This window comes from Oryctolagus cuniculus, chromosome 9 (genome assembly GCF_964237555.1).
Source record: "Oryctolagus cuniculus chromosome 9, mOryCun1.1, whole genome shotgun sequence".
Lineage (NCBI taxonomy): Eukaryota > Metazoa > Chordata > Mammalia > Lagomorpha > Leporidae > Oryctolagus > Oryctolagus cuniculus.
The window spans coordinates 97,798,392-97,822,349 of NC_091440.1; the positions used below are offsets into that span (position 1 = coordinate 97,798,392).

At 43.1% G+C, this 23,958-nt stretch overlaps 1 protein-coding gene and 1 long non-coding RNA gene across 3 annotated transcripts in view; one reads left to right on the top strand and one right to left on the bottom strand.

Moving 5' to 3' along the window:
- Nucleotides 1-186: 186 nt before the first annotated feature.
- LOC138843848 (uncharacterized) lies at nt 187-22,613 on the top strand. The gene is made up of 2 exons (XR_011378951.1): nt 187-4,211; nt 21,541-22,613. It is a non-coding gene; the product is annotated as an uncharacterized lncRNA (long non-coding RNA).
- Nucleotides 10,143-23,958, bottom strand: part of LOC103349015 (protein FAM186A) — a 36,629-nt gene continuing 22,813 nt past the window's right edge. Inside the window, exons 5-8 of one of the 2 annotated variants that reach the window (XM_070049204.1) lie at nt 22,675-22,867; nt 19,226-19,383; nt 18,463-18,648; nt 10,143-11,076 (exon numbers count right to left, since the gene is read on the bottom strand). In XM_070049204.1, the coding sequence (XP_069905305.1) occupies nt 11,055-11,076; nt 18,463-18,648; nt 19,226-19,383; nt 22,675-22,867 (559 nt within the window). In that variant the 3' untranslated portion in view covers nt 10,143-11,054. The remainder of the gene's footprint in view (nt 11,077-18,462; nt 18,649-19,225; nt 19,384-22,674; nt 22,868-23,958) is intronic. The other variant, XM_070049203.1, reaches the window with a different exon arrangement.

Below are 23,958 nucleotides of genomic sequence, written 5' to 3' on the forward strand. Positions count from 1 at the left end.
AATCTGAAGCCAGGATCCAGGTGCTTCTTTCTGGTCTCCCATGCAGGTGCAGGGCCCAAGCACTTGGACCATCCTCCACTGCCTTCCCAGGCCACTGCAGAGAGCTGGACTGGAAGAAGACCAACCAGGACAGAACCGGCACCCCAACTGGGACTCGAACCCGGAGTGCTGGCACTGCAGGTAGAGGATTAGCCTAGTGAGCCGTGGCGCCGACCCAATGTTGTTGTGGTATTAAAGGTGATAATTTCCAACTTATTTATTTGTAAGAATTTTGATGCATGAAACTAAATTGAATGTCATGAATGATAGAATTTTGAATTTTGGCCTCCCCGATCTACACTGATGTTGAAAATTACAAATATTTTATGAAAACATGACAGAGTTCACTAGGGGACTGTGGGGCCTGAAGTCATCTGGAAGTGTCTTCCTGCATCTGCCACCAGGCTCAGCACCCTCCCGTGTCGTGTCTGCATAGCTAGAGTCTCAGTATTTCTGAAGCTGCACTGGAGTTGAGCCTGACTTGGGTGAGAAGTAGAAGTGTGCAGGATGGTGTTGGGAATGAGGACCATGTCCTGTTTCCTTGTTTACGCCGTCTTTCCCTATTGGGCCAGAAGGGGCCAGGTTCTCTTTACATCCACTTCCTGAGTGGCCAGGGCTTCTATATCAGATCCTCCTTTGCAGCTCAGGCTCATTGTAAGCAAGGAGATGGTGCTTGTGTGTGTTGTATGAGGAGACATTGTCCCATCAGGAGAGACAGACCAGGATGCATTTCGCACATGACTCAGTGGTGGCAGGTGTAACTGTAGACTAGCTTCCTTCCTCCAGACCGCATTTTCACAACTCCTGCAGCATCAGGCCGTTTGCAAGGCTGTGCCAGGACGATGTGGGGCACTGTCAGGACTCTCAGTGCTGCTTCATCCCTGCTGCTGACTAAAGGAATAGATCCTGGGGCCTCAGCTTTCTGTTAAATGAAATTAGTCTTCTGATTTCAGTTATTACCAGTTTAGCATGATTGCTAAAAGAGTACTTGGATGTTTTACTACTGAAAAGCCATGCAAAACTCAGTTTACCATGCAATGATTTCCACAAGTTCCTCACAATAAGTGCCTTCAAATGACCTAGTGAGCTTTAAAAATGTCTAAAGCCCACATGCTCTTGTCTAAGTAAATCAGCACCTCTGGGGGCTGTGGCTCAGTGCTGTGTGTTGTTAACATGTTTACATGGCATTGCAATCCTCCTTATTAAAAACCTCTGCAAAGAAATACTGCAGATATAATATGTGCTGTCCAGGGAGTAGTCTATTTCTTAAAAGATTTATTTATTTATTTGAAAGTCAGAGTTACAGAAAGAGAGAGAGGAGAGACAGAGGGAGATCTTACATCTACTGGTTCACTCCTCAAATGGCTGCAATGCCTGGGACTGGGACAGGCCAAAGCCAGGAGTCAGGAACTTCATTTAGGTCTTCCACATGGTGACAGAGTCCCAAGGATTTGGGCCATATTACGCTGCTTTCCCAGGCATATGAGAAGGGAACTGTATCAGAAATAGAGGAGCTGGGACTCAAACCTGTGCCTATATGGGATGCTGGTGCTGCACACTGTAGCTTGACCTGCTATGCCACAATGCCCTCCCTAATGTGAATCTTTTTTTTTTTTTTTTTTTGACAGGCAGAGTGGACAGTGAGAGAGAGAGAGACAGAGAGAAAGGTCTTCCTTTGCCGTTGGTTTCACCCTCCAATGGCCGCCGCTGCCAGCGCAATGTGGCCGGTGCACCGCGCTGATCCGAAGCCAGGAGCCAGGTACTTCTCCTGGTCTCCCATGGGGTGCAGGGCCCAAGCACTTGGGCCATCCTCCACTGCACTCCCTGGCCACAGCAGAGAGCTGGCCTGGAAGAGGGGCAACCGGGACAGAATCCGGTGCCCCGACCGGGACTAGAACCCGGTGTTCCGGTGCTGCAAGGCAGAGGATTAGCCTAGTGAGCCGTGGCGCCGGCCAGGATGAATCATTTTTTAAACATACACATATAATAAATTGTAGATCATGAAGTATGTATGTGATGTGTTGATGCATTTATATGTTGTGGAATGTTCATATCAAGGTAAGCATATCTGTATCCTTAAAGATTTCTCATTTATTTGGGGTGGAAAATGTTTAGGTTTCAGAAACACATAGTGGGCTGTCACTATTTACAGCCACCCTACTGTGCAGTAGGGTGGCAGAGCTTATCTCTCCTCTCCTGTAACTTACTACCTGTTGAGCAACCTTTCCCCATTGCTGCTTCCCCTATACTATCTTCAGCCTCTGGTAGCCAGCCTTCTTTCCTCAGATTATGAGCTGAAATGTTGTAGAGTCCATATTTGAGTTACATCGTGTATCAGGTATACTGATTTACATCATGTTACATCATGTGTATAGGTATACTGACTGCATTTCTCTTGGGTGTGCACTATGTAGTAGGATTTCTGCCTCACTGTACAGTGGTTCTATTTATAATCACTCGAGGAACTTCCATAATGTTTTACATAGTGACTGTACTAACTTGACTCCTCAGCAAGAGTTTGTAAGTGTTCCTTTTTTTTTTTTTTGCCATATCCTCACCACAACTAGTTGCTGCTGTCTTTTTGATAGTAGCCAGTGTAAGTGGACTGAAGTGGCAGCTCCCTGCCGTTTGATCTGCTTTGCCTTCATGACTAGTGATGCTGAATTTTTTTCATATACCTGTTGACCTTTTGTAAGTCTTCTTCTGAGAAGTCTCTATTTCCTTTTTGTTTTTGGTGTAGAGTTGTTTGCATCTTCTATATGTTGGATATTACCACTTTATCAGATGTGTAGTTTGAAAATACTTTCTTCCCTTGTGTAGTTTTTCTCTTCAGGCTGTTGATTGTTGCATTTACTTTTTTGTTTGATGTGATCCCATTTTTCTGTTTTTGCTTTTGTTTCATTTGCTTTCGGGGTCATATGCAACAAATCCTTGTGCACTACAGTATCCCATAGCATGTCACTTTGGTGTTCTTCTAATAGTTTCTTATTTTCAGAACTTACACTTCAGTCTCCAGTGCATTTTTAATTGATTTCTAATGTGATGGGAGACAAGGGAGTCCAGTATGGTTCTGCCTGTCGATAACTTGTTCTCCCAGTAGATTTTATTAAAGTGATGGCTTCTGCCTGTGTATGCTGTTAGCACATTTGTTAAATCTATACCATGAGAAGCATTTACCGAATCAAATAGGTCCCATTCAAAATTTCAGTGACATTCTTCTCAGATATAGAAAAAATATGCTAAAATTCATATGGAAACACAAGAGACCCCAGATAGCTAAAGCCATCTTAAACAACAGAACAAAACTGGAGAGGCGTCACAATACCAGGTTTGAAGACATACCACAGGGCAGTTATAATCAAACAGCCTGGTACTGGCACAAAAATAGCCATGATTTTGCTTCTCCTGTCCTCTGAGAAATCCTGTGATCCTTCTTTTGAACTCCTTTCCAGGCACTTCATCAGTCTCTTTGTCTTCACACTGTAATATTGAAGTGTTGCTGTGTTCCTTTGAGGGAGTCATGTTGTCTTCCTTGTTATCATTTCTAGTATTTTGGCTTTTACTTTTAGGCCTTTGTGGAAACACTTGTTGGTTTTCTTCACTGATGCATTTTATCTTTGACCTATGCCTCTGTGGCTTAGTGGAGCGTCTGCCCCTGGTCAGTGTTCAAGGATGAGGCAAGAATCTCAGATGACATGCACGTTGGCATGATACGTCTCTTCTGTTGTCAGTAGGAGGAGAGTGAGATCCCATCTGCTAGTGTATTCACAACCTCACCTTCTCTCTTCCACGGTGGTCAGTGCCTGAGTCCAGTCCACCTGGGTACAACCCTCATCCATGCTAGTGCATGAACTACAGACAGGATCTGTGCAGTCTTCAGTGGAAGCATGACCCCTCTACATTGACCTTGCATGGGCAGTTAGGGAGCTCTGAGCTTCTGATGCCAGACTCAGTGATTTCCCAGAGACCCAGCAACCCCGCCCCACACCCTACTGTGAAGTCACAGATCTCCTACAGTCACAGTGAGCAATGCTCTCACAGTCATGGGTTTCAGAGAATCCTTTCTCAGTCCCATGATCCTGCCCAGTCCATGGAGAGAGCACAGGCATTCCCAGAATCAGCTACCTGCAGGTGCTCTGCCTTGGCATTTTGAACCCCAGAGCCTGTGATAGGTAAGAGGATGTGAGCACCTCAAGGTCCTATTTGGCTGCCCTCCTCAACCCTCCTGGCCACACTCAAATTTAGTGGGAAATGCAGATTTTCCCCTCTGGTAGAATCCCCTGGTCGCGCCCTTGTGAGCCTTCACAGGCTCTACTGGTGTCAGAATGGCGCCTTCTCACCAGATGCAGGGTGCTCTTGTGGGGGGTTGGGGAGAAGAAATGTGCTTTTCCATGTGGATTTGGTGGTTTCTTGGGGCCAGTTCTGTGGTGTAGCGGGTAAAACTGCCACCTGCAGTGCTGGCATCCCATATGGGCGCTGGTTTGAGTCCTGGCTGCTCCACTTCCACTCCAGCTCTCTTCTATGGCTTGGGAAAGCAGTAGAAGATGGCCCGAGTCCTTGGGCCCCTGCACCCATGTGGGAGACCTGGGAGAAGCTCCTGGCTCCTGGCTCCTTATCTTCGCAGCTCCGGCCGTTGTGGCCAATTGAGGAGTGATCCAGCGGACCTCTCCTTCTCCCTGCCTCTCCTTCTTTCTCTGTGTAACTCTGAATTTCACATACATAAATAAATCTTTAAAAAAGAAAAGAAAAAAAAAGAAATTTGGTGGTTTCAGGTCTTCAGTTTAGGTCCTTGATTCATGATTTGATTTTTGTATAGGATACAAGGATGGTGTCTTGTTTCACACTTCTACATTGAGAAGTCCATCTTCCCATCAGCATGTGTTGAAGAGACTTTCCTTTCTCCAGGGAATGATTTTAGCTCATTTGCCAGGGATTAGTTGGTTATAGATACATGGGTTAATTTCTGTTGTGTTCTATTAGTCTATGTTTCTGTTTTTGGGCCAGTACCAGAATGTTTTGATTATAACATCCCAGTATTATGTTTGGAATCTGGTATTGTGGTATCTCTTGATTTATTGCTTAAGATTGCTTTAGCTATTGGGGTCACATGTGTTCCCATCTTTTTTTTTTTTTTTTTTCGCTTTGTGAAGAATGTCTTTGACATTTTGATTGGGATCTCATTGAATCAGTAAATTGCTTTGTGTAGTATAGACATTTTGATGACATTAATTCTATCAAGTCATTAATATGAAATATTTCTTCCATTTTTGATGTCTGCTCTGTTACTTTCATTAATTTTTTATAATTTTCCTTATATAATTTCATGGTATAATTTTCATTTTTCCTATTCTTGGGAAAATTTATCCCCTTATATTTATTTTTTTGTAGCTACTGTAAAAAGGGGTGTGTTGTTTGTATATGCTAAATTTTCCAAATTATTTTATCAGTTCTAATGGTCTCTTCATGGATTCTTTTGTTTTCTCTTCAAAAAGGATCGTGCCATCTGCAAACACTGATAATTTGACTTCCTGCTTTCCAGTTTACATCCATGTTATTTCTTGTCCTTGTCTAACATGTCTGGCTAAAATTTCCAGAACTATATTGAATAATAGTATTGAGAGTGGTCCTCCATGTGGCTCTAAAATTAACCCATTCAATAGGTTTCTTATTGTGGATTTGTCATATATTTCCTTTATTGTGTTGTGATATGTTGCTTCTGTCTCCAATTTTGATTTTTTTTTTTTTTTTTAGGAAAGGAGGTTGTATTTCATCAAATGCTTTCTCAACTCCATCATATCATTTTTAGGATGTGATATAGCATATTTATTGATGTGCGTATGTTGAACGATCTCTGCATCCTGGTATAAAGCCACTAGGTCAGGGTGGATGATCTTTTGATGTGTTGATGGATTTGATTTGTTAGTATTTTGTTCAGGATTGTTGCATCTATGTTCATCAGGGATATTGATCTCTAGTTCAATGACTAGAGAAAATACAAAACTGTTAAGCACAGTCAGAATAGGGTAATATAGTATGTTGCCAGGCAGCATTATGGGGTCATTTGAGGTTAATGTTTATTTAAAATATGACCAGTCCACAAGTTCAAATGTTTTATGGAAGCCACATTCCACCACTAGTGTGCAGTCATGGAGCAGGCAGAGAAAACTGTATATCATCTGGACTATAGCCAGCCACGGACTACCTCAAAGCAATACAGGAGCAAAGGAAATGGAGTGAAGTGTTTACAAGGGACCCATTATAATTATTGACCATGGAATTTGAATGGAGTGACAAACATGTGGATGTGAGTGGGCGAGGGAGTGTAAGAGGGCAGTCGAATCAATGATGTAAATGTTGCTGTGGAAAAAATTGTTGCAGTTGGGGTACTGGAGGTATGAGCTATCAACAGATGATATTTGGAGAATAACACATTTGAAAGAGACTATGGGAAGGTTGCAGTTCTCTGCTTTTGTAATGACAAATTAAAGATTTTGACCAGTGGCTAAAAGACTACATCATTGGAGAGGGTATTTTAAAAATATCAGAAGCCAAGTATTGGAAAGACCTATGGAATATTGAAGTTGCTGGGACTTCTGACTGATACAGTGATGATGAACAAGGAGGAGGTATTGCTGTAACATCTAGGGTGATAAGTGGTAGACAGTCTGTAGTAGGTGAGTTAAAATAGACTATTTTGGGGGAGTAGAGGGGAATGGTCTGGAAGTAGTGTTGAGGAGTGAGGACTCCCCTCTGTCATTTATAGCCAAGAGATAAGGAGGATATGGAACTTAACAAGTGTATCTGAGAGAGCTCCAGGTGAGGCAGTGTTATCAAGTGAGGGCCAGAGGTCAGTTGCTGCTCTATATGTTGTGAGGTCATATTGTTATAAACGTCTGTATTAATGATCACTACACATTTTTTATCCACAGTTCCCAATTGTCCCTCATGATGATTTTACCTTCAAATCTATTTTTGTCTGATGATGGTCGTCCTCCTGGCTTTTTTTTTCTTGGTTCATATTTACATTGTTCCATTCCTTTTTTTTTCTTTCCTTTCCTTTCCTTTCCTTTCCTTTCCTTTCCTTTCCTTTCCTTTCCTTTCCTTTCCTTTCCTTTCCTTTCCTTTCCTTTCCTTTCCTTTCCTTTCCTTTCCTTTCCTTTCCTTTCCTTTCCTTTCCTTTCCTTTCCTTTCCTTTCCTTTCCTTTCCTTTCCTTTCCTTTCCTTTCCTTTCCTTTCCTTTCCTTTCCTTTCCTTTCCTTTCCTTCTTTCTTTCTTTCTTTCTTTCTTTCTTTCTTTCTGACAGGCAGAGTGGACAGTGAGAGAGAGAGACAGAGAGAAAGGTCTTCCTTTTGCTGTTGGTTCACCCTCCAATGGCCACCATGGCTGGTGCGCTGCGGCCGGCACACCGTGCTGATCCAAAGGCAGGAGCCAGGTACTTATCCTGGTCTCCCAGGGGGTGCAGGGCCCTAGCACTTGGGCCATCCTCCACTGCACTCCCGGGCCACAGCAGAGAGCTGGCCTGGAAGGGGGGCAACCAGGACAGAATCCGGCGCCCCGACCAGGACTAGAACCTGGTATGCCAGCGCAGCTAGGTGGAGGATTAGCCTATTGAGCCGCGGCGCTGGCCCCATTCCTTTTTTATTTGTCCTACCCTTTTTTGAAACTTGTCTCTTCTAGACTGTGTATTGCTAGGTCGTATGTTTTAATTCAGTGTGGGAATTATTTTTCTATGAATGAGTCACTTTCATGTTAGAGCTTTGTATTCCACTTTAGTTGGTATTTTTTACTTTGTTTATTTCCTCAAACAGATCATTTTTTTCCCTATGGCTTTGAAAGACATGCATCTTCTTCCGAGTCTCCCATGTGGCTGCAGTGGCTCAAGGACTTGGGCCATCTTCTACTGCTTTCCCAGGCCATAGCAGAGAGCTGGATTGGAAGAGGAGCAGTTGGGCCTAGAAACCGGAGCCCATGTGGGATGCTGGCACTTCAGGCTGGGCCTTTAACCAACTGTGCCATTCGTCAGCCTCATCATTCTTACTCTTATATTTCATAGTATTTCTTAACTGTTTCTGTTTAATAAATTAGTACTCCAAGAGTATTTTCTAAGAGGGTCTTTATGATAGTCTACTCAGACTTGGAGGTCTGGGAATACAGTTATTGTGTCCTAATAGGTAAATGCTAGCTTCATTGAACATAGAATTTTAGAGTTAAAATTTTTTTCAGTGTTTTGAAAAGGCTACAGAATTGTTTTCCTGCTTCTGATGGTTCTCTTGAAAACCCTGATAGCATTCTGAACCTCATTCTTTATGGGTGAGCTGCTCTTTGAAAGTCAGTTTTTTTTTCTTTGCTTAGTCAACATGATCAAGAATTCATCTTCAGTTCCATTGAAGTATCTCTGAGTATTCATATTTCCCTCTCAACCCTATTTATCACTCCATAGTCATTTCAAGATTTACCTTTCTTTGGAAGATCTTAAGTGTTTTTTCATATTTCATTTTCTTTCCCTTCAATACTTGTTTTAAAGATTTTATTTATTGATTTGAGAGGTAGAGTTACAGATAGAGAAAAGGAGAGACAGAGAGAAAGGTCTTCCATCTGCTGGTTCATCCCCCCAAATAGCTGCAATGGCTATAGCGGGGCTGTTCTAGAGCAAGGAGCCAGGGGCTTCTTCTAGGTCTCGCACATGGGTTTAGGAGCGCAAGCACTTGGGCCATCTTCTGCTGCTTTCCAAGGCCATAGCTAGAGCTGGGTTGTAAGAGGAGCAGCCCAGACATGAACCAGCGCTCATATGGCATAAGCCGCTGATCCACAGTGCTGGTGCCTCCAATGCATTTGTTAAAATAATTTTTATAAAGATTAATATATGTTAAAAGCAAAGGGAGGGAGGGAGGGAGAGAGAGAGAGAGAGAGAAGGAGCTGTTCCACCCAATGGTTCACTCCCAAAATGGACACAAGCTGGTTTTGGGCCAGACTGAGGCCAGGAGCCATGAACTCCATCCTGATCTCCTACAAAGGGTGGCAGGGAACCAAGTATTTGGGCCACCATAACCTGCCTTCCAGGGTGCATTAGCAAGAAGCTAGATCCAAAGTAGAGTAACCAGGACTTGAACCATTGCTCTGATGGGATGCCAGAGGGACAAGCAGTGGTTTAACCCACTACACCATAATCATGGCTCCAATTTTAAAAATTGAAAGGGAGGGACAGAGCAAGGGAAAGAAAGAGAGAGAGAGAGAGAGAGAGAGAGAGAGAGAGAGAGAAGGGAGGGAGTTGGGGGAGGAAGAAAAAGAAAAGAAAAGAAAAAAGAAAGGTAGATGAATCAATCTCCCATTTTCCAGGTCAAATCCAGGAAGTGGTAGCACAATCCAGGTCTCCCTTTGGATGGCGAGCTCCCAAGTACTTTAATCATTACCTGCTGCCTCCCAGGGTGTGCATTAGCAGGAAGCTCTATTGGAGTAAGAGTAGCTGGGACTTGAACGAGGCACTCTGATGTGGGATGCAGGCATCCCAAGCAGCAGTTAATGGCTGTGACAATGGCTGCTCCTCCTCTATTTATTTTCTCTCTTGTTAGGATTCCTATTATAAGAAGGTTGTCATTTCTATGTCTCCTGTATTTCTTTTGTATTTTTCATCTATTCTTTCTTCCAAATGCCTTTGTAAAGTACCTTGACCTAATACTGGTCTATGTCCATTTTCCTGTGTATCTCATCTAATTTATAAGTAGGGTTTGAATACATAATAATCCTACTACTTTGTTTTTTACAATTGTACATGATTCATCACTTCCTTCTATGGCTTGAGTTTTGCTAGTCTTGTCATCTAGGAAGATATCTTAATTTATTCCCTTTCTGGTTGTCTAGTTATTTTATATATTTTATATATAAAATCTTTTCTCCCTTCTCTACCAAGTCATAACCACTTTCTGATTCTCTAGGGGTTTCTTCTGCTATTTGTCTAAAGATTTCTTTACTTGTTTGAAAGCAGAGTTAGAGAGAGAGAGTCAGAGGAAGAGACAGAAAGAGAGAGCACTCTTCATCTGCTGCTTCACTCCCCAGATGGCTCAGATGGCCGGAGCTGGGCAAGTCTGAAGTCAGGAGCCAGGAGCTTCTTCTTGGTCTCCCATGTGGGTGCAGGAGCCTAAGGATTTGGGCCATCCTCTGCTGCTTTCGCAGGTACATTAGCAGGGTCCAGGATCTGAAGTGGAGCACCTGGGACTAGAATTGGCACCCATTTGGGATGCTAGCATTGGCGGTGGCACTTTACTGACTATATCACATCAAGGGCCCCTTGTTTTCCTTCTTACATCCATTCATCACTTCTGTTGCATCTTTGGGTTTGGATTTTTGGAAGTAAGACTGTGCCACTTTGCTTTCATTTCAGGGGCTCTGACATGTCCCACCCCCTTTTTTTAAGATTTATTCATTCCTTTGAAAGTCTCTACGTTACACACAGAGGGAAGGAGAGGGAGAGAGGGAAGGAGGGAGAGAGGGAGAGGGAGAGAGAGAGTCTTCCATCTGCTAGTTTGCTCCCCAGTTGGCTGTAATGGCCTGAGTTGGGCTGATCCGAGGCCACGAGCCAGGCACTTCTTCCCAGTCTCCCACATGGGTAGAGGGGCCCAAGGACTTGGGCCACCTTCTACTGCTTTCCCAGGCCATAGCAGAGAGCAGGACTGGAAGTAGAGCAGCCAAGACCCGCACCCACGCCCATATGGATTGCCGGTACTGCAGGCAATGGATTTACCCACTATGCCACAGCACTGGTCCCTGATATATCCCTTTTCTGACTCAGCCCTCACCAGGGTTTGCTTAAACTTTGCTTCCAGTGAACTAGAGCAGAAGATATTCTCTTTAAGTAATCATAGTAGTTGTCTGGAAATTAAAATGTTCATTCTAAGAAAATGTAGCAGGACATAAATGCAAAAGACAGATCAAGCCATGCACATTCATGAAAAACAAACTGGGCATTTTATTGAAACAGTGAAATTTGTTTTGAACATGCTTGTATTGAATTTTTATAGTCACTTAGGAGTCTTCCTAATCCTGGGAATGAAACAAGAAAATATTATTACAAATTGCTCAGAAACACATTTGTGGGATATAGGTAAATCATAGGAACCTAAGAGAGCCTTCAGAACTCACAAGGCAAGCTTAGTAAAGTCAGTTTGTAATCCATATTCATGAAAGTCACATTAAGGGACAGAATGTCTTCCAGGACAAAAAAAAAAAAAAAAAAAAAGAGCATGGTGTGACAAAAGCTAATTACTTACCAGGTAGTATTTTTTAAAATTCATTTGAAAGAGTAGAGGGAGGTTGGGGGGGGGGGTGGGGAGAGTGAGAGAGCGAGAGCAAGAGAGAGAGAGGAAGAGAGTGAGAGAGCGAGAGTGTGAGAGGAAGAGAGATCTTCCATCTGCTTGTTCACTCCCCAAATGCCAGCAATATCTGGGATTATGTCACTCATCCAGCTGAGTGACAAGGATTCAAATACTTGAGCCATCCGTTGCTATCTCCTAAGGTGTTTATTAGCAGGAAGCTGGATTGGAACTGTAGGTGGGACTCAAACTCAGACACTTTAATATGAGATGTGAGTGTCTCAAGTGGCATCTTAATTGCTGTTCATGCTTGACCCATTCCACAATATTCTTATCTCTAAAGTTAAAACATGGCTTCAGAATTAACAATGGTTGTTATTTCTGGGGGTAGAATTCATTTCCAACGTTCTACAGCAAGGATGCATTGCTTTTGTAATTAAAATATTTAATGGCATTTTCATAGGGTAATAATTGTATCAGTATGGCAATCACTGCAAGGAAAAATGGAGCAATATTCTTATAATGTGTCATGACAGTTGTCCTAATTTCTATCAGAAAGAGCAGAACAGTACTATAAGTTATCATGCATTTGTATGATTGACTATCATGTAATCAAAAGAATGACAATGTAGGTCTACATTAATATAGGAAAACTTCAAACATATGCTGTTAAGTGAAACAAAAGCAAGTTTAAAAACATACGCAATGTGAGCTCATTTTCACTTGGTACATTATGTCTATATTTGGAGAAAAATGCAAGGTATACTAACAAGCAAAAAATAAAACAGAGCACTGCTTAAGAGACAGAGCAAGCCTCCGAATGTGAGCCAGGTGTGATAGGAATGTTGGAATTTTCAGACCAGTATTTAAAGGAATCATGAGAAGTGTGCCATGGAGCGCCAAACGTAAAAAGTAATCAAATACCAAAACAGGTAGAAAATGTAAGCAGAGAAATGGAAATTCTAAGAAAAATTGAAAAAAAAAAGTTGAAGATCAGAAACGCTAACAGAAATGAAGAATGACTTTGATAGGCTCATTCGTAAATTGTACACAACTAAGGAAAGACGTCCTGAACTTGAGAATGTGGTGATAGAATCTTCCCAAACCAGAAAGCAAAGTTGGAAAAGGCTGAAAAACAGAATATACAAGAACTGTTGGAAAGTCACAAAAGGTATCACATATGAGTCATGGAAATTCCAGAAGAAGAAAGAGAAACTTTGAAGCATTAATGACTGAGAATTTTTCCATCTTGACATCAGGAACCAAACCATATCCATGACGCTCAGAGAGCACTAAGGTGTATAAATCCCAAAAGATTCCACTTGATCAATGGAGTAGGAGAAAAAGCCAAGAAGACACCCATCTATGGTCAATTGGTTTTAATCAAGATACATGATGACTGTATATGGGTGAAATGGTCATTTTTCCCATTCAATTTTTGCTTGTAGCAGTTGTTTATATTTCCACTAAAGTAGGGTTGTGAGTGATCAGAGCCTGTCACTCCAGGCGTCTACCTCACAGACAACAGTTGATGACTTAGGAGAGCTCCAACAGTGAAAATGACAAGGTAGCAAACAAGGTAGCAAACAATGTGGCAATGCCTAGTCACCCACCCCCCACATACCCGTGGGATGAACTTAGAGGACCTTGAGACAATAACGGATGGGAGGTCATCCCATCCGCACCCAGTGAGGATCCCCACATTTGTGGCAGTACTCAGGTACCCCAGGCTCTCAGGGCAGCCGCTAGACCTCATCCCACCTGCATGTTTGCCATTAATATAGAAGTGAACACAAAATTCAGGCACTGGATTCCAACACCTGTAAAAAGGCTTCTGCTAACCAAGGGCTGAGGATATGCTTGTGTCTTTCCAGAGAATGCAGGACAGCCCATTTGGGTACCAGCCAGAAATATCAAGCCTGCGACTGACAGCCAACCAGAACCAGCTGAACAAGACTGAGAGCCTGCCTTGTTAGCAGACGCACCTGCCCTATCATCCTACCTTGAGAAACTGCCCATAGCCACAGTCCGTTACTGTTTTATATACCCCACTAGCTCTGGTCAGCCACTCAAATGGCCCACAGCCTGTGTGCGGTCATGCCATTCCGGATTACCATTGTTCCTCATTCCTACCCCTATCTGAGCAAGAACTCCTGTGGTCTCTTGTTTTGAGCGCTGGTTAGTCAATGACGGGTAAGATCCCCTGGGGGACAACCTAAGACAGGCACAGCCGCGTATGGAGACCACATGGAAACGGGGTCAACAATGGTATGGCCAAGAATCATGCCTCCCGTTGCTCAAAAATAAATGAAAAGGGGGAATGGTGGTGGAATGAGAAGGCCATGCCAGGATGGCCACTGGTAAGCAAGCGTCAGTTACTCAGGAATGGCTTTGAAACCCACCTGGCAATGGAGCCTGCCTGGCAACAGGCTGTGATTGGATGGCTTTGGAAACCACATGGCCAACGGAGCCTGCCTGGCAACAGGCTGTGATGGGATGGCTTCGGATACTGCCTGGCAACAGGCTGTGATTGGTTAGGGCATAAACCGCCCCTTGACCGGATTGGCTGCCTTGGCTATATAAGCTGTGGTACCAACTAAAATAAATGAGTCTGTGGGCTGCTCGCCTCTGGCCCACTTTCACCCGACTCCCAGGGTCTGTGTGGTGACTCTGTGCCTCTTGCCCCCACCACGCTCCTCTTCTCAGAGCAAATCAACCTCAACATTGGGTCTCTTTGCTTTTTTACTTGCTCAACTTCTTATTTGGTGTAGTATTAAGCCCTTTTACTGTAATGCAAATTTAAAATGTTATCTCAAAAACAAGGGAAGAGGAAGGAGTGGGGATAGGGAGGAAGGGAATATTATTGTGTTCTTAGAATTGCGTCTACAAATCACATTGAATCTGTTAAAAACTAATTAAAAATAAAAATTTTAACAATTTTTAAGAAAATACATGATTGGGAAAAGACAGTCCATTCAACAAATTTTGCTGAGAAAGCTGCTATCAGTAAGCAGAAGAATGAAATTGGATCCATGTGGGACTTTATCTCTCTCTTATCCAAGAATTCACTAAAAATGGATGAAAGATTTATAAGACCTGAAATAGTGATACCACTACAAGAACACAGAAACTTCCATGGCATTAGATGAGGTGGTGATCTCTGAGATATGACTCCACAAGTCTGGTCATTGAAAGTAAAAATATGTAAATGGGTTTACATCAAATTAAAATGTTTCAGCATGCCGGGGCCAGCACTGTGGTACAATGGGTTAGAGCCATGGCCTGCAGCACCTGCAAGTCATATGGGTGCCAGTTCCAATCCTGGCTGCTGCACTTCTGATACAGCTCCCCACTAGTGTGCCTGGGAAAGCAGTGGAAAATGACATAAGTCTTTGGACCTATGCACCAACACAGAAGACCTGAAGAAGCTCCTAAGTCCTGGCTTCAGCCTGGCCAAGCTGGGTCAGTGTGGCCATTTTGGGAGTGAACCAGCAGATGGAAGATTCATATTCTCTTTCTCTCTCTCTCTCTCTTCCTCCTTCACCCCTCCCTCCTTCACACCTTCTCTCTCTTTCTCTGACTGTTCCTTTCAAATAAATAAAAATCTCAAGTTTCTGTATGCCAAGGTGAGGAAATTACCCAAAGAGTCTAAAAAAATTTTTCAAATCATACATCAAAGAAGGGACTACAACCCAAAGTATGTAAGAAACTTAAACTACTCAATAACAAGAAAATAAACAATCCAAATAGACAAAAGTACCCAACTTGACATTTGTCAAGAGAAGACATGCAAATGGCCAACAGATACATGAAATAAAAAACTCAACAGTTTTAATCAGGGAATGCAAACTGAAACCATAATGAGATTATTACCTCTCACCTGTTAGAATAGCTCTTATGAAGAAGATGATAACAAGCACCAGTTATGGTTTGGACAAAAGGAAACCCTTGCACACTGTTGGCAGGAATAAGTTAGTCTAGTCATTTTGAAATCTAGTATGGTGGTTCCTCAAAAAATGAAAAGTAGAATTACCCTAGGATTGAGCAATCCCACTTCTGGGTACATATCAACCGGAACTGAAATCAGTGCATTGGAGAGATGTTTGTACTTCCCTGCAACATTTTCACAGTACTCAAGATCTGAAAACAACTTAATGTCCAGCAGCAGATGAACAGGTAAAGAATAGGTGGTATACATGCATAATGGCATACTATTTAGCTTTTAAAAATAAAGAAGTTCTGTCATTTGCAACAACATGAATGTATCTAGAAGACACTCTGCCAAGTAAAACAAGTCAAGAACATAGAGACAGATAGTACATGATCTCACTTATACATGGAACCCAGAGAGTTGAATTCATAACAGTAGAGCAGATTGGTGATTACCAGAGACTGAAGCAAGGGAGTTCTCAGGAAGAAGGGACATGTTTGTCAAAGGATGCAAAGTTTTCTTTAGACAGGAGGAGTAATTCCTAGGATTCTCTTACACAACATAATTGTCAGAGTTTCTGTAGCATATGTCACAAAATTGCCTGTGATTTTTGTCAAAGATTTATTCATTCATTTGAAAGGTAGAGTGATCAGGAGAGATTGAGCATCTTCTACCCAGTGATTCACTTCCCAAATGCTTGCAATAGCTGAAGATTGGCCAGGACAAAGCCAGAAGCCCAGAACTCCATCTGGGCCTCTGAAGGGTGTCAGCTGGGACTCATGCACGTGGTCCATCATGCACTACCTTCCCTGGCACATCAATGGGAAATTGGATCTGACATGGTATAGCCAGGACGCAAACCCACCTTTTGATAGGATGTGGGCAATCCCAAGCTTAAGGTGCTGTGCCACACTGCCTACCATGAAAGAGTAGATTTTAAGTTTCTATACCACAAAGAAATGATGTGTCTGTGGATGCATGTGATACTAAGCCTGATTTGATCATTCTCCAATATATGCATATATTGAACAATCATATTGTACTGTGTAAGTATATACAGCTACTATTTTCAAGAGAAATGCGAAATACTTAAATGTATTATTAATGTTTTGCGTTGTCAGCTAGATACTGTCAACTACATGGTAGACATAGTGCTGGCTAAAAATAAAGCTTGAGAAGGAGAGAAAACAACAATATCACTATACAGTGATGTTTTAGTGACAAATTTACTTTTTCTTTTTTTTTTTGAAAGGTAGAGTTATAGACAGAGAGAGAGAGACAGAGAGAAAGGTCTTCCTTCTGTTGGTTCATCCCCCAAATGGCCGCTACAGCCGGTGCTCCACCGATCTGAAGCCAGGAGCCAGGTGCTTCTTTCTGGTCTCCCATGCGGGTGCAGGGCCCAAGGACTTGGGCCATCCTCCACTGCCCTCCCGGGCCACAGCTGAGAGCTGGACTGGAAGAGGAGCAACCGGGACTAGAACCCAGCATCCATATGGAATGCCAGCACTGCAGGCAGAGGATTAACCAAGTGAGCCACAGCGCTGGCCCCGACAAATTTGCTTTTTTTTTTTCTTAATTTTTTGACAGGCAGAGTGGACAGTGAGAGAGAGAGACAGAGAGAAAGGTCTTCCTTTTGCCAGCGCACCGCGCTGATCTGATGGCAGGAGCCAGGTACTTACCCTGGTCTCCCATGGGGTGCAGGGCCCAAGCATTGGGCCATCCTCCACTGCACTCCCTGGCCACAGCAGAGAGCTGGCCTGGAAGAGGGGCAACCAGGACAGAATCCGGCGCCCCGAGCGGGACTAGAACCTGGTGTGCCGGCGCCGCAAGGCGGAGGATTAGCCTAGTGAGCCGCGGCGCCGGCCCCGACAAATTTGCTTTTAACATTTACTTTCATCTGTTTGAAAGGTAGAGAGAGAGAGAGAGACAGACAGACAGACAGACTGATTTAGTACTCCAGTGCCCACAACAACCTAAGGCTGGGTCAGGCTTAAATCAGGAGCTGGGAACTCAATGTTGTTCTCCCTCATGGGTGGCAAGGACCCAGATACTTGAGCCATCAGCACCTGCTGCCTCCCAGGATGTGCATTAGCAGGAGTCTGAATTGGAACTCCAGATGCAGCTCAAACCCAGTGACCACCATTTGGGATGGGGGAGTCCCAGCAGCTTCTTAATTACTGTGCCAAAGGCCTGTAGTTTTTCTTCTTTTTCCGTGCTTATATTTTATGTATTTCCTGAAAGTGGTTTGTTAAAATATACCTAGTGTATATTCTGAAAAAAGAAATTTCATTTTAGCAAAACAAAATAATTTCAGTTATTTAAGGAAAGAAAAAAAGGACATGGAGTGGCAGACGGGTCAGCAGGAGAACATGACAGGGTCAGGGAGTTGTCTCGGGTTGTCCACAACCACCATGTACGGCCAGGGTGCATGTCAGGTACATCCTTGCAGCAGAGACAAATCGAAATCGTGATCTTAAGTCCCAGTCATATTGATGTCCCATGATTAGTATCTGCCCTGATTCTGTACTCACCAGGCAACTTTCTAGTTTATAATTTGTATCTGAAGTAGCTTTTTAAAGTAGAAGGCAAATGTTCTAACAAGTCAATGCAAACATCTGAAAATTAAGATTATCATATACTTAGTTTCAATAATGCAAAGCCCCAGCTAAGAGCTATACAGGGAAGCAAAGGATTTTGATGTAGCATACTATGTGCCAGCTGTGAGTTTTCAACAAAGATTTAATGATAAAATTCCAAGAGCCAAAGAGTCACAGAGACACAGGCTGAGTGAAAAGAGAAATGGCAGACAGTCATTCTCAGAGCCCTGATCTCACCCTATTTGGTAAGATTTTCCTGATTCGATTCAGCATGGAAACTCTGCAGTTGACAATCTGTTTCATGTGTCTGTGATGTGGCACAGGAACATATCTGAAATTCTGCTTCCCCTTAACTTCTGCATCTAAAATGCCTGACCCTGGGAGTTGGCATTGCAGTACGGTGGGTTAAGCTGACTCTTGAGATGCCTGGTTGGTTGGTTGGTTTTATATTTTTCGGAAATGAAATCCTCATGTCTGTGACACACCAAACTCTTACTTTTGGCAACTGCCTGGTGCCACAGGAGAAAGGTTAGGGAAACAAAAGCCAGATGATGAAAAACCTACTTTCCAGGGTGCTCCCAAGCCTTACCGTGTTTTAATGGACGTGAGAGATTTCCTGAAGGTAGACTGGATGTCTAACTCGAGCAGCCTCGGAATGTCTGGATATCCACCCAGCTGGTCCCAGGGTACATTTGTTGGTGTCTTCTCTGTTATTGGGTAGCTTGAATCGCATATATCAGTTTTCCAGATGGCATCCATCTGGTCATCTTGGTGTCTGCAGAGTCAGAGAAGCATTAAGTGAAAGTGCGTGGCTGGGCTGTGCCAGTAGCCAATCAAAATGTCTGAGTCTTTCTCTCCCCTCAGCGCTTCACCACGGCCTTGTCCTGTTTTGCCCTCCCCTTGCACTGACAAGCATCAGCTATGCCCACTATGACAGACAGGTGGATGAAAAACTAGAACTTTCTGAAATGGTTAACAAGGCTGAATTTCCATGACTTCACCTAGAAATCCATATTAAAATACCTTGTTAGCATTATGAAGTACAGCAGACGTGGGTGTTTTCTGCTCCCTTCCCAGAGCTCCTCCAGGAGTTAATGCTTCTAAGCTTTTTTATTATACATTCTTAATGTAATTTATTTCTTGATGAGGAAGAATGCATTCCCCCTTTGTGTTTTTAGAAAGGAACTCAAGACCAATAAATCAACCTTTTGGTAAATAGTTCAGAGCATTAATACTGCCTTAGACTCTCCCCTGCACCGTATCATAGTGGTGGGGAAGAGGAGGATCTTGGATGGAAAAACTACTTTAGGTTTTGTGCATCATCTGAACGTGTCAGTCTTTCCACCACATACCTAATATTCTTGACAGGTTGCATATCCTCTTCTGCTGGTGGCTGTTGGAATGTCTGTTGTTGGAATGTCTGTTGAACAAATTCTCTAGAGGAAAGTATCTTCTTATGGATGTGCAAAGGAATTGGTCGACTAAGATTCAATTTATATGTCTCTTGGAGCTATAAAAAGTTAAATCAGAAGGAGGATGTCATAAAAAGAAAGGATCAGACTCTTTAGGGAGGTCTTCTGAACTGGCCCTGCTCTGAACTCCAGCTCCTTTACCCTGCACTTGCAAGTCTTCCTCCTCCTCCAACTCCCCTCCTACATGCGCAATTTCAGAGATGGAATCTATGGCAAATCAAAACCTGGGTCCCAGTTAAGCTCCAGTCTTGGTCCTAATTGTGAAACTTTGTGTTAGTTGCTTATTTATCTACACCTGTTTATCTTTATTTCTAAAATAGGAATAACAGGAGTGTGGACATTGTATAAGGCAGCATATGTGGAATATAAATTATGATGCACTATGCAAACCTAAGATAGCCAGCATTTACTGAATACTCACTGAATGGTGGACATTGAGCCTGGCACTTCCCACGTCAGCTCATTTGGAATTTACAACTACCTTAGGGTTGGGAATTTTTATTTGTGTCTTACATATGGAGGAGCTAAGGAAAACTTCAGTTTTGGGGCATGTATTATGGTGCAGCTTATTTTTTTTAGAGATTTATTTATTTGAAAGTTGGAGTTACACAGAGAGAGGAGAGGCAGAGTTAGAGAGAGAGAAGTCTTCCATCCGCTGGTTCACTCCCCAGTTGACCACAACAGCTAGAGCTGTGTTGATCCAAAGCCTGGAACCAGGAGATTTTTCCTGGTCTCCCATGTGGATACAGGGGACCAAGGACTTGGGCCATCTCTGCTGCTTTCCCAGGCCATAGTAGAGAGCAGGATCGGAAATGGAGCACCAGGATTTGAGCTTGCACCCATATGGAATGCCATCACAATAGGCAGCAGCTTTACTCACTAAGCCACAGCGCCCGCCCCTGTGATGCAGCTTATTAACCTGCTCAGGAATCCTGCATCACTTATCAGAGTGTTTGAGGTTGAGTCCATCTCTGCCTTCCAATCCAGCTTCCTGCTAATGCTCCTGGAAGGCAGCAGAAAATGGCCCAAATTCTCAAGACCTTGCCACCCATGTGGGAGACCAGAGTCAATTTCATGGCTCCTGGTTTTGGCCATGTTGAGAGCATGAAATCTTAAGGTGTCCAGGTATCTTACCTGGCATGTGGTGAAAGTGATTTGAATCCAGATAACCTGGTAACAGATCCAGTCCTCTTAATGATCACTCCAATTCAGTGTAAAGTATTCATTCCTAGCTGCCCTCTTACCCATTTTGCTTTTTACTGTCTCTTCTTAATGCCTTCATACCAGTATGTCAGAATCCAACATTCCTGGACTCAGACCCTTACTCATCATCTGAAATGTGCTAGACCTGTGATTCCTGTTCGAAGGCTCATGTCACATCTTGCTGGGCTCCATGCACAATTGGCCATATTTCCAAATCAAAAAGTCAGGGATGGTCTTTTTTAAAGATTTTATTTATTTATTTGAGAGGTAGAGTTACAGACAGTGAGAGGGCAAGACAGAGAGAAAGGTCTTCTGTCCATTGGTTCACTCCCCAAATGGCTGCAATGGTCAGAGCAGTACCGATCTGAAGCCAGGAGCCAGGAGCTTCTTCTGGGTCTCCCATGTGGGTGCAGGGGCCCAAGGACTTGGGCCATCTTCTTGCTTTTGCAGGCCACTGCAGAGAGCTTGATTGGAAGAGGAGCAGCCGGGACTAGAACCGGTGCCCAAATGGGATGCCGGTGCTGCAGGCGGAGGATTAACCCAGTCCACCACAGTGCCAAAGAGTTAATAATATTTAGAGAGAAAATGGTCCTAGAACTGCAGCTTGTGTTGTTTATTCTTAGAACTTCAGTTAGTGCTAGGAGCTTTCAAACACATAATCCCAGGGGGAAAATTCCCATCTCAGCTTTTGGAAGGCTGCTGTCACTCCCAAAACATATTGACAGTTTTCTTAGAAGGGGCTCTAGGCCATAGTGAGTGTATGGCTGCTTGAACAGGGTTGTCTGGCCTAGTGTTATGGAAGCAGGTTGTCTCCCTTCTTGTCAAATCATGAGAGTAAACCCAGCTGTTTGAGAGTTTTGATGAGAAAGGTAACCAACCACCCAGGATTAGGGAGCAGTGACTTCAAGAGGGTTCACCTCTGGAGTCAGGGAGAGGTGGGATGACCAGGAAGGAGCTGAACGTTTCTGAAACTTGCACCTATTCTCCTCTAGAGATCTACCAAGTATTCCTGTTGTCCATCTAGCAGTGTCACTGGTCATGGTGTCATGGTGACTTGAATCGTCTCAAAAGCTTATGCACTCGGAACCTCTGAAAATGCCCTTACTTGGAAGAGGGGGCTTTACATATGTAATTTGGTTGGAGATCTCAAGGTAAGATCACCATGGATTAACCAAGATGTCACTGTGTCCTAAGTCTGATGGCATGTGGCCTCCAAAGAGACCAAAGTGAATCCAGAACACACATGCTGAGGTGATCATTTGGAAGATGGAGGCAAAGATGAAGTTTAGTGGCTGCAAGCTTAGGAATACAAAGGATTTCCAGTGGCACTGCAGTCTAGAACAGAAGCCTGGGACGGAGTTCTCCCTCAGAGGACCCAGAAGAAACCAGGCCTGCAGCACCTTGATTTCATACATTTCTGACCTCTGGAACCATGGCAGATTTCCTTGGGGGACTTTGTATTCTGCCAGGGCGCATTTGGATATTTATGCCATCATTCATGGCTATAGAAAATTGTCAACTTAAAAATTAGCCTCTTATAAATTCCTTAAATTGCAAATCTTGCCCGTGGTTGCCTTGCCAGGGCCAAACAAATGATTTCATGGACCTTGTCTGGCCCATGGGCAGAACATTCCCCACACTGTACCATCAAGTTTCTGGTAATTTGTTAGGGTGTCCCTGGAAAAGTGGCATTTGTGGTCTGTGCAGGTTGGTGTTAAACTTTCAAAACATGGTGCTGGGGCTGGTGCTATTGCTCAGTGGGTTAAAGCCCTGGCCTGAAGTGCCAGCATCCCATATGGGCACCAGTTCTAATCTCAGCTGCTCCTCTTCTGATCCAGCTCTCTGCAGTGGCCTGGGATAGCAGTAGGTAATGGCCCAAGTCCTTGGTACCCTGCACCCACATGGGAGACCAGGAAGAAGCTCCTGGCTCCTTTCTTCAGATCGGTGCAGCACTGGCCATTGTGGCCATCTGGGGAGTGAAACTGTGGATGGAAGACATCTCTCTCTGTCTCTACCTCTCTCTGTAACACTGTCTTTCAAATAAATAAAGTAAATCTTAAAAAAAGTGTAGTGATTTCATATTTCTGTCATAACACACTGCAGACAGGGAACAGAAAACAGATTACCTGGCCAAATAAAGCTATCATTTTCCTCAGGCATTGATTCCGTTTCTCTTCCAGAAGCTTCTGCTTCTCAGTCCAGACATGCATTGCTCTTTTCTGATAGCCATCAATTTTGCTCATCATGACATAGAGTTTCTGCATCTCATAACCTTTCCCAGTGTTTCGGGTAGCTTTCACTCGACAGATTATGTAGTTTCTTGAAAAAAAAAAAAGGGGAGGGGGATTAGATTGATTAGTTAAAGAGCTTAAGTTTTCTCATTCCTCAAATCATTCCTTGTTTCCCTCATTTCCCTCATTTCTCACATCATCTCTTGCATGTAGAGAGCAATGGGATGGGATGGGAACAAGGGCTTTTGTTTCTACTTTTTAACCAGACATTAATCTACTTCTCTATGCGAATACACTTCCAATAATCTATATGGCCACTGAATTTTCATGAACTATTTAGAGTATTTTAGCATTCAAAAGCATTGCTTGTCATTTCAATGTCAAGATGTTTAAATACAAGTATTTTTTAAAAATTGTCTCAATGGGCACAATTCTCCATTTTTAAGAAACTTATATGTAAGACATGTAGCAAGTACTTAATACAGTTATTAAAAGACAGTGTCCATTCCTCCAAAACACTTATATTTTTAATAGTAAACTTTTATTTAATAAATATAAATTTTGAAAGTACAACTTTTGGATTATAGCAGTTCTTCCCCCCATAACCACCCTCTGATTTGCAAACCATTCCATCTGCTACTCCCTATCCCATCCCATTCTTCACCAAGATTCATTTTAAATAATCTTTATATAGAGAATATCAACTTAATATATACTAAATAAAGATTGCAGCAGTTTGCACCTGCACAGACACACAAAGTATAAAGTACTGTGTGAAGACTAGTTTTACCCTTAATTCTCATAGTACAACACATTAAGGACAGGGGTTCTACATGGGGAGCAAGTGCACAGTTGTTGATTTAACAATTGACACCCTTATTTATGACATCAGTAATCACTCAAGGCTCTTGTCATGAGCTGCCAAGGCTATGGAAACCTCTTGAATTCACAAACTCTGACCTTATTTAGACAAGGCCATAATCAAAGTGGGAGTTCACTCCTCCCTTCAGGGAAAGGTACCCCCTTCTTTGATGGCCCCTTCATTCCTCGGGGATCTCATTCACAGAGATCTTTCATTTAGTTCATTTTTCACTACAGTGTCTTGGCTTTCCATGGCTGAGATACTCTGATGGGCTTTTTAGTCATATCTGAATGCCTTAAGGGCTGATTCTGAGGCCA